The sequence below is a fragment of the Miscanthus floridulus genome, chromosome 1 (assembly GCF_019320115.1).
Source record: "Miscanthus floridulus cultivar M001 chromosome 1, ASM1932011v1, whole genome shotgun sequence".
Classification (NCBI taxonomy): Eukaryota; Viridiplantae; Streptophyta; class Magnoliopsida; order Poales; family Poaceae; genus Miscanthus; species Miscanthus floridulus.
The window spans coordinates 53,179,316-53,190,953 of NC_089580.1; the positions used below are offsets into that span (position 1 = coordinate 53,179,316).

Here is an 11,638-nt window from a genome sequence, read left to right on the forward strand (position 1 = left end):
TTCCCATCTTCACTTGATTACAGATTGTCCCATCTATTGACGATGTAATTTATGTTTCAATTATAGACATATATAAGTTATCGGGCTTGCTAGCATCCGGACGTCCGGAGCAAATGAGCGCTGATAATTTAAATTTGAATTTGTCAAAGCGTAATTCTCTATCTTTGGCCTGTTATTAGTGCCTTTTCCATCTTCACTTGATTACAGATTGTCCCATCTATTGACGATGTAATTTATGTTTCAATTATAGACATATATAAGTTATCGGGCTCGCTAGCGCCCGGACGTCCGGAGCAAATGAGTGTGACCGGACACACCGCACATGCTGTTGCGCCCTAGCCCGCCCGCCTCAGCTTGCTGCTATGCCATATCGCTGCTGCATGCGCACGTCCGTCCCCGTCCTCCTCGCCCCCATCCGCCTCGCCCCACCCTGCTCGTGCACCATGGTTGCGCCGCCACTCCTTCCCCTGACCCCCTCCTGTCTCTCCGTGCGGGCGGGACCCGAGAGTAGGGATGAGGACGAGCACGCCCCGTCCGCAGGACCAAGGCGCGTCGTGCGCTCCATCTGTCAGCCCCTGGCTCGCTGCGCTCCTTCCCCTAGCACTCGGGCCGTGCCCCCGTGGCTCTCTGAAGCACGGAACACTTGCAATGTGGAACAATTGAATGCAACATAAGTCTAGAGCAGATGAAACATTTGGAATATACACTTGCAACATATGTGTGGAACACATGCAATATTCAGATAAAACGCTTTCAACATGAAAACACTTACTACAACATAAGAATGAAAACAGCTGAAACATTTGGAACATACTCTTGCAACATATGTGTGAAACATATGTAACATCTAGATTAAAACTCTTGCATAAAACGTCTGAAACAGATGAAACACTTTGAACAAACGCTTGCAACATGCCTCTGAAACACTTGTAATATATGTAACATCCCGATCTACTTTTGCAACATCCATATGAAACACTTTCAACATACCTTTGAAACATATGAAACACAAACATGCGTTTACAACATGCGCTTTCAGCTCAACATCTCCTTACTACTTGGGAATGGAGGATCGTCGGCACGTGGTGTTCATCGGTGTAGAGCTCAGCGGTGGCGTGGAGCTCGCTGCTCCGGTGGAGAAAGCCACAGCAGGTCCGCGCGCTGCAGAAGGCCGCGATGGGCGGGAGGCGCGGTGGAGAGGGAGGAAGATGGGTTGCCGTGCTCTGGTGCAGTGGAGATGCCGCCTGGCGGAGCGGAGGCGCGATGGAGAGGGAGGCACGGTGGAGAGCGCAGTCGCCGAGGCGGTGCATTGGAGCGTGCTTGCGGCGCTGAGGTGAGGTGAGTTTTTTCTTTTCTTTAGAACGGTTGGGGGCGAGTGCAGATAAGAGGCAGTCATTGGGCATCATGGCCCACCATCGGGAATCACCACGTGAAAAAAGGTTTGTAGCAACGGCATGAATTTTTTGTAGGGGTAGCTGGTGATGGAGCCGCCCCTACAGTAGCGTGCTCGAGAGACCAGAGACCAGCCGCCCCTACAAATACAACTGCAGAGGCAGCTAGTAATACGAGCCGCCCCTACAAATAAATTTGATTTCTAGGGGCGGCTCAATCACCAGCCGCCCCCCGTGTTTTTATTTATAGGGGCGGCCAGTGATTGAGCCGCCTCTACAAATACCCCACGTACGTCACACAAAAAAATATCTGCAGCCCTCCTCCTCTCTCTCTCTCTCCGTCTCGAGTCTTCCATTCCCCTACCCCTCTCTCTCTCTCGCCCGCCCGCGCGGCGCGGCAGCGCCCCCCTCGCCCGCTCCTTGCCGCGTCCCTCCCCCACTTCTTCATCCACCGCCCCAGGTTCCGGCCATCGTCGGCCTCGGGCTCCGCCGGTTTGGCTGTCGGTGCTGTTAGATCCAACGCCGCGGTCTTCACCGCGCTCGCCGCCGCCTGCGTCGCTACCTACGCCATCGCCGTATCGCGTGACCCGGGCCACGTGCCGGCATCCTTCGTGCCCGACGTCGAGGACGCCGGGAGCCCCATCCACGAGATCAAGCGCAAGGTACTCTATTCACGCCCCCTGCCTCCCTCCGTCTGGGCCATGGACCACTCCAGATCTCGCGGAGGCCCCTGCCGCGTGCTGTGAAGTTTAGATCTACGTACTGGGATGGTAGTCATACGTGTAGAATCAGAAACTTCGTTACGAGTTCAGATCTTGGGATTAGATTTCGAGCAGGCATTGCCTCCAAGCAAGGTCCGGGCGTCCGGCGAGTTCGTAGTTCCGCGCGTGAGATTTGGATTCTTAGTCGGGATCACGGGAATCCTATACCTATTGGCGCGCCGAGCGCCTCGGTGTTGCGATTTTTTTGGTGAGCCAGGAACTGTGTATAGGTGCGCGTTAACATCTTTGCTCTGAATCCTTGCACTGTCCACTCATCGTCGGTACTCGGATTGAGTGACACTGGTTTCCAAATTACACCAAGTGGGAACTGGGAATCTACTCTTGTTCGTGTGCATAGCTTTGGTATTACGGTCTAGATCTAAGCATCAGGGCTCTGTACCTGGTACCATCCTATATGTAGACTTACAAGAAGAAATGACATACTCCAATTGCTTGGGAAAAAACATCATACCAATCAGTTAAGCTTCGAAAAGAAATAAAATAAATCTAGGTCAATTCAAAATCTTGATACTCCAACTGTTCCCAGGACTCTCAGGAATTCATATCAATATTGCCTATTAAGCCTGTCACATGATCTCATTCCTTGAATAAGCACTGTCGTATTAATTGAGTGCACATGGAAAATAATAGAGTGCACGTTTTCTTGTACTTCCTATAGTGGCTGTAGTTATATTGCTAGTATGCTACTTAACTCTAATATACCATCAAGTTGTATTCTGGTCCTGGAATTTGTGTACTGCAGTTGCCCTTGAATTGATTACACCCCATTCTGCAAAAAAAATCTGGGTGCGAAAGGAGAACTAAGAGTACATTCTTTTTAGATCACATTCACATGCATTTTCTAGTTTTTTTAGAGTTCTAGGGGGGCCATGGTCCATTAGTATTACAATCTGAAACAGAATGTCAAAGCAATTACCTGACAACATTTTAGACAAATAGCTTAGCTGAACTCAAAGTATAGGACTCCCAAACAGACCGCACAAAAGCGTCATTCAGTGGGACTAGAAGAATAGTTCCCTCTGACTACTTATAAACTAGCATATGAGTTTGCCACTTTGCCAGCATCTCAGCGGGTTGCATATCCCTGGTTATCCTCCATCTCATCTTGGGCGGTGTCATCCTAGTGTAGTAATTTTATTTTGTGAGAAATGTTAAAAAGGAGTCTTTGTGACTAAATCAGACTAGTATAGGGGACTGTGTGCTAACTTACTCCAGAACATTGCAGGGTGGTGACTTGAGATACTGCCAGAAATGTTCCCATTATAAACCTCCTCGAGCGCACCATTGTTGTGTCTGCAAAAGATGTGTTCTAAGAATGGTACTGACTAGTGCTATGTGCAACTCCTCTTTTTTTGTATTTTTAATTCTAATCTGCATTTAACAACTTTTCCTGTGCAGGACCTAGTGGAGCTGGTTCTCATCTGCTCCTTGGAGACTACGACAAAGATGCAAAGCAGTTGAATGGAACTCACAAGTCTCATGTTCACTCAATAGAAGAGGTAATTTCGATGCGCAAACAGTTTCAAACAAGTTTACTGGCATAGCTTTGTTCTGTTGGTAAGTCGAGAGAGAGAGAGACACACAGAGAGAGAAGCTTTGTTCTGTTGGTCCCCCTTTTGAGCATAGTGCTGTCCACAGCTCATTTTACATGAGTTGTGGCTTAGTACATATATCACTTATTTTATGGCAGCTTTGTGATTTTGATTAGACACTGGTGGATAAAAGATAAACTGCATGTAAATATGACACATGCAGGTTTGTGAAAAGCTAGTAAGCAGTAAATACTAGAGTATAGAACAGATAATAACATTAAAAGTGTAACTGGTGCTGCCCTATTTAACCACTAAGTTTGGGTGCTGTCATTGTGCAGTGAGTATATGACTTGTGTCATGGAAGCCCTCAAGCTAGAAGACACGATAAAAAATTATGAACGCCGTGATGATAATGGATGGTGAGTTTATTGATCTTATGTTTGCAGTGTAATCTCGTTGCCTTAAAAATATTGTTTGCAAGTAGCATTTCAATCTTATAGGAATATTATTTTGTCCCATTTGATTATATTTACACGATGATACCTTTTGGGAGTTTGTTTTTTTCCTTTTGTATCTTAGTGCTGCATCTGTCAAATAAATTATGCCAAGTGATATATGATCATCATGAGGGAAGACTTAACGTGTAGATTAGTAAATTACAAAAAAAGAGCAAATTGTGTGCTGCCTGTACTCTTAACAGTTCTACATTCTACAAAAGTTTTATACTGCAAGCAATACTGCTAACCAAGAATACTTGAATATTGGCGAATTGTCCAATTGCTATTGATGCTTGTGCTTGTCAACCTGAAGAACTTCACAGACATCAATTCTATTCTTAGTAACTGCTTGGAAAACTCTTAGTTAGGTTATATTCTTACTTTCTTGGTAAATTTATTACATGTGGTTAACATTTGATGGAGCTGACTCAAGGATACTTTGTTGCATTTCCAGAGTTCATTTGGCGCTGTATACTGAGAAAACAGCTTCAAAAAGCATTTGCTGTTATCCTTGGCTGTATGTCAGCTGCTATACTGTTGGCTGAAGCTACTTTACTTCCAAGTGGTGTTGATCTCTCTCTCTTTTCTATTCTTATAAAAGCTGTAGGAAAGCTGTATGTACATTGTCATTGTATTTCAAAAATGTAATGAGTTCTGATCTGATTTGGGGGAACACGGGTTGGTAATTTGATTTTTTTTGGCGAATAAATGCACTGTAGGGCGGTTGGTACTGTAGCCGCCCCTACAAATTGATTTGCAGGGGTGGCTGGTACTGTAGCCGTCTCTACAAATCGATTTGTAGGGGCGGCTGATAACACCAGCCGTCTCTACAAATCGATTTGTAGGGGCGGCTGATAACACCAGCCGTCTCTATAAATCGATTTGTAGGAGCGGTTTGGAAACCGCCCTTATAAATACATGATTTGTAGAGACGGTATGGTAGGGGCGGCTGGCCGAACCGCCCCTACAAATGCACTGTAGCCGCCCCTGGAAACCATATTTGACGTAGTGAATGTCCGGGCGGACGGTATACCCAGCATTATCAATAAGCTATTCGCCTTAAGGCGCGGCGGATCGTACGATATCGTGAAAAAGGCATGGCCCAACCCATTCAGGGATGTCTAGCTAGTGGTCCAACCCATCAACCTTCTTTAGATGACCCTGCCTCGGCCGTTCACATTTGCATGTGATGATTTCCTTTCTGAAACCACTGCCCTCGGCCTTACCGAGGGCTTTGCCATAGTCTAGCTTCACAACCTGCATTAACCTCCTCTTAACATTCACTCTTTCTCGGCGATGCATGGATAGAGCAACGAAGGCCTGGCAATTGCATTTACTGTTCCAACCATTGCCCACCAGTATTACCCGTTATTTGCACATAGTCTACGTAGGTTCCTGGCCAGTGAGCGGCATTGTCCTTGCAAGTGCGCTCACACCAATGCTCCGCTACACTCCGGTGAGTAGCTATAGCTGCGTCGTCGTCGCATGATCCTCATAAGGGTCTTCCTTGCTCCCCGCCAAATTCGGCACATCTAGACCTTTCCCTTGGTGTGGATCACGTTGGCATTGGTGAGCTGATCGCACCTCGTCCCACATGAATTGTCAATGCCGACAAGAGCTCTACTTTGCGCCGCCGCAACGCCCATGGCTACAAACATTCACGTTTTCCCCGCTATGGGCATATTTCACCACACGCCACATCCCAGTGTTCCTGCATGAGCTCAGTACACGAAGACCAAGCCGATGGTCCACGTTTCGCCAGGCTCATAGTCAAGACCCAACTGCCAAGCAAAATGAACTTGAAGTCGACAAATACCTGAGCCTACCCGACCCAAACCTATGTCCAAGCTTGGCTATATATATCTCTAGCCCTGACAACTCATAAACCCGGATGACCATTGATCATTGATTACTCAATGTTGACATTTGACTGGTGGGCCCTACCTATCAATGAACTTTCCACCATGTCACATCATGCCGACATCATCATGCCACATGGCACGCCAACAAAATGCCACATGTAACCCTCTTTTTAATTGGAATTTAAACCAACAACAAATTTTCTAGAAAATAGGAAGAATAGGACTTCATATTTAGAAAATCATGACTAAATCATTTTAATTCATAAAATAATATGACATTTGTAACAATCTTTTCCTAAAAATGATCTCTACAAAAGGTGAGTGCATTTGGATCTTGTGATTTTATCGATAATTATTTCTTTGTGTGCTTTCTAAAGTAACTTACAGTTATTTCTTTTTACCAATTTTTTGTCGATAACACTGGAGGAGAACGCTGTTGGAGAACGCTGTTGATCTAGAGTACACGGAGGACTTCAGTGACAACCTGGCTACCAACAAACATGTCATATCCCAAGTATAGTTATAGAACCTAATTAGGAATTAATGCAATTTTGAATTCTAGAGCTTTGTTACATATTCTTGCTACTAGTATGATAGAATTGACCGAACCATACCTTGTTTTACATATTACCCTGGCTAACATGTTATTATCTTAGGCTATATGCTTTTCTTATTGCATTTATTGACACAACTCTACCTTATCATGAACTTGTCATGGATAGACTTGAAAATGGGCCACCCAACATGACCAATCCGATTTGACCCACCAAAAACTCGGCTTGACTAACGCATTAGGTGAGATCGGGTTAGGATTTTTGACTCGCAACAATCATCGGGTCAGACGAGGGCCTTAATTTTTTACCCAAAACTTGACCTAATCTCAAAAACCTAACCCAGCATAGGAAAACTAGAGAAATAACCTAACCTGACTCGACCCCAATGTCTCCATCGAGTGGGCACAAGCCGAAAAGTTGACCTAACATCATGCTAGAGTTAGGCTTGGGCTGACCAAAAAATGTGGAGTTTTTTTGGCCAACCTAACAATTGAATAGGTCTACTCATGTATGTTTGGAAATGGTTGAATGATAGGAAATGCCTTGGGTGATATTGTTTGGCACTAAGTACCAGTATATAATAATAGGAGAGATATTCTAGTAACATTATTGGAAGAGTGGTGAGGATGTCTTGATCACGGTAAGATAGTTGACAAGGTTTGGAGGATTGCATCATGCTAGGACGGTGTGACCTAAGCACCCTCTGAGGGTACATGTGGTGGGTACAACTTGCAGTTCCACAACAACTTGGCCCTATGTGGGCAGATTTTACAGAGGCTTTGAGGCACCCATGACAGCTACTGGAAGATGGCTTCCTTTTGGAAGAGATGTCTTACCTTTGTCGTATAAGGACCAAGTTGGGGTAATTGTGTTCACGGGAACATCTCATACGCACCACACGTCCCTATTATGTGTTGATCAGCCTGAGATTAGCCCGGAGATAGTACCACTACTATTAGAGTAAAAATATGGTGTTAGGGCAGTAGTGTTGAGACTCGGGCTGCCCAAGACCTACAAGCAATGCACCGGGGGTCGGAGTCCTAGAGGCTGCAGTTCATAGCCTTGAGGATGTCGATTTTGTCTAGGGTGACTCGGGGCTAAGGATACCAAGGGGACTATATATCGACTAGTGCCTAGGCAACCGCCACTGCCGATGATGGCAATCATGTGGATGCAGGTGTATAACCTATACAAACTATGTAAAGCCTTACATCAAGCCGCGTCTATGATCCTAGATGACCTTGTGTTACTGTTATGCTTACTAGGAGAGCAACTACTATTCTTCCCCCTAGGCAGTTAAGGTCCGTGTTGAGATGGTTGAGACGACGAGGAGGGTGGGAGTTTCCCTCTGACTTGAGAATGGTATGGGAATGAGGGTGTTGGTTTGGGGATTTGATAGAGTGGAGTTTGTGGTCTCAATGGGGTGGATTGGGAAAGGTGTTGGGTTATAGTGGATGGAATACTTTGGATCTACATACTTGTACTTGTACTTACTCACTGCTTAGAATATAAGATCCAGACTCAAAATAGGCTGCATACCACTTTGCACATATGGTGAGTTGTTGGCCACACGAAATGTTGTAAAAGAGACTTGGTTTCTAACGAGGAGTCCAACTACGACTTTGAGAAGAGCCCAACTACGACTTTGATGATGGTTTGGTTGAGTGACGGGTCTCTACCCTACTATGCTCAAGGTTGCCAATGGAGGGCGCCGCTTGGTTTGCTTGTGGTTCTTTTGCTATTATGCATGATTTGGTTCATGTAGACTACGCAATCTAAGATTTATGATAGGTAGTTGAGACTGTTTGACTATAATGAGACTCGGATGCAATATTGGATGTGATAGCCAACATATCTTGAGTCTATGGATTTCCTTCGCAAAATTCCTGATCCATTGTAGTCAGTATTAGAGCAATACATAACCCTAGTATGGCCCTAGAATTAAATGTTAGTTCCGAGCCTACTAAATACATACCTACTTCTTTTTGTACCCTGTAGATATCTGTCATAACCTAGAATATCTAATTATGGTATGTAGCAGGAAATATAAATTAATTCAACATTTTTCGCATAGTTTTAAAATTTATCCAGCATCGGTACAGCTATCATGAATATTAACTGTAAGAAATAATTGTTTTCTAAACTAAAATAAATAAATCATGAATGATATGTATGTATATGTTGTATTCATGCCATTGCATATTATATTTTCGAGTGTCCAGTTTTATTTTTTTTATTTTTACTGTTCTCAATTTTCTGTTAAGAAAAAAAGGGACTTCAACTCATAGTTCTTTTTTTTTATTTCTTCAACTCATAGTTCTATAGTGCTTTCAGCCTGCTTCCTATCTTTTTCCTAGGTCAAGCCCACGGACTGCCACTTCCTCCTGTACTAGTTGAGTTGTGGCCCATAACACCAGTCCACAGTACACCAGCAGCGTACCACCAGCGCCTCCCTTTCCTTTTGGTTTTGACCGAAGCCCATTTACAAGGCAACAGCAGCTAAAGCCAACCTCGCCGTCTTTTCTTTTGTACGCCACTGCCCACATGTGGGTGATCAAGGCAAAGATATATATTTTTGTTAATCACTGATAATAATGATGCTAACTCCAACGATGAACGTGGAAGCATACAAGAGTAGAACGTCGTAGCTTCAAAACCATACATGAGAACGGCACCTAATAAGGCACGATCTTTTTTATAACAACCGATTACACGCATGTCCGACATGTATCTATCGGATGAAGAATAGAAACGCTATTCTCCGCTTCTTCCGCATCGACTAGCCAGCATATACAACTACTACAAAAATAATTTATAGCAACACCTTTTTTTTTTAGGGTTAGGGGCGGCTCTATATTGAGCCGCCCTACAAATAGTGCATAAACGAGCCGTCTCTGCAAATCCATTATTAGTCGCCCCTACAAATGGCCCGATTTGTAAGGTGGCTCTATAGCCGCCCCTACAAATTGGATTTGTAGGGCCTCCTAAATTAAAAAATCATATTTTTTAGTCTAGATTTATGAATTTTTGAAAACGGATTTGTAGGAGCGGCTCTGTATCCAACTGCCCCTACAAATAGTTAGCCGCCCCTACAAATTTGATTTGTAGGGACGACTAGCTAACTGTCTCTACAAATCGGCGATTTATAGCAACACCCTGTGTAGGAGCGGTTGGCAAAACCGCTCCTACCAACCATAACCAAACACCCCTGAAAATCGGGCCTGTACAAACGTACATATGGCAGAAAAATATATATAGCATTATAGTAGATCCATAACCACCGATTACAACAAGTGTCGGTCCACAATCATGTACATGTTCGACGACTTACATCTAACATATATATATATATATATATATATATATATATATATATATATATATATATATATATATATATATATATATATATATAAAAATAAATAATAAAGACAGGAGCACGGTCGTCGTGCGTTACTGGTGTGGAAACTACTTTTTTTGGCAGAGCTCCTTTAAAAATCGGAGCTGCAGAGGAGCTCTACGAAATAGACCTAAGATGAGTGCCGGTTTAGTTTCTAAAATTTTGCAAAACTTTTTCAGATTCTTCGTCACATCGAATCTTTGACGTATGCATGAAGCATTAAATATAAATAAAAAATAAAACTAATTACACAGTTTAGACGAAATTCACGAGACGAATCTTTTAAGCCTAATTAGACTATGATTGGACACTAATTGTCAAATAACAACGAAAGTGCTACAGTATCATTTTCCAAAAAATTTTATCAACTAAACAAGGCCGAAGCAAAATCCAAGTCCACGGAAGAAAACAAACGACAAGCCACGAAGAATAGTACTACAGGGGGCTTGGAATTCCACCTCATCTTTTTCTTGGAAGCTCAGTAGTCATACACTCGTACGTACTACTGGCTAGTTTGTGTGATTCGTAAAGAAGTACTGCTGGCTAGTTTGTCGGCTGATTCGTAAAGAAGTACTGCTGGCTAGTTTGTGTGAGAGAAAAATACTATTCCGGCTAAAAATTTACGATCGTTTACGACAAGCCACAGCCAAACGAACAGGCTGCTAGCCGACTGTCACCCACGGCCCTGCCGCAGCGCAGTAGGGTCTCACCGCCGGAGCTCGGCGAGACTTTACCGCGCCCGTGGCGGCTTCCCTCTTCCCCTCCCCGCCACTTCCCGCCACCGCCTCCATCTTCTTCAACTCCGACGAGCTCGGCCGCCGCCATCTTCTCCAACTCCGGCGAGATTCCCGTGCCCCAACTTGGCCTGGCCGCCGCTACCACCGCCAGGGCCCATAAACCGCCCGGCCCGCCTGCCTCCCCCTGGCCGGCTCCTTCTATAGCCGCCGAAGTTTGAGAAGAAAGAGGGAGAGATGCTCGCCGGAACCCTAGCCACCGCCGCTGTCGTCTTTGTCTCCTGTGGGCACAGATCAAGGAGGAGGAGGAGGAGTCCATCTGCCTTGTTGGTGTCGGCACCACCGGAACCCTAGCCGCCGCACCAGAGCTGGTGAAGAAGACGGCAGACGCGGTCGCAGGCGCAGGTTGAGCGCAGGCAGAAAAATCGATTGCTGGAAGCTAGGGAGCAAAGCACTCTGTTGCTATTTAGCAATTCTGAAAAATAGAAACAATGTTCTCGAGCGTAGGCTAGCTAGCCTGCCACCTGCTGTATGTCTGGCAGAAAAATATAGCATATATTACATGTATTGATGATATATGATGTTTACAAAGAGTGACAATTCATGAACAATCCCTTTTTGTTCCAACACCATAACAGTAACAGAGCAACCACACAAAATAAAATAGCTTAATTAATATTAATAACCATGTATGTCGCATGACAAGTACAATACTTAGGACGACTCGACGAACCATACATATAGAAATAGAAATGAACCATATAGGAGTGGATGGAGTAGTATATAGGCGGTACGGGACACAAACTGCAGGAGACGATACGATACGATACGATAGAGATGCATGCATGCGACGACGGGGACGATGCGATGGTGCGGACTGTGGCGG

General features: G+C 44.6%; 1 protein-coding gene across 1 annotated transcript; it reads left to right on the forward strand.

Annotated features, from left to right (window-relative positions):
- The first annotated feature begins 1,064 nt into the window (after window positions 1-1,064).
- Window positions 1,065-4,863, forward strand: LOC136456849 (uncharacterized). The gene is made up of 6 exons (XM_066456844.1): window positions 1,065-1,333; window positions 1,660-2,053; window positions 3,399-3,491; window positions 3,572-3,672; window positions 4,044-4,124; window positions 4,657-4,863. Exons 1-4 carry the CDS (start codon window positions 1,065-1,067, stop codon window positions 3,632-3,634), a joined length of 819 nt encoding a protein of 272 aa, XP_066312941.1. The 3' UTR covers window positions 3,635-3,672; window positions 4,044-4,124; window positions 4,657-4,863.
- The last annotated feature ends 6,775 nt before the right edge of the window (window positions 4,864-11,638 follow it).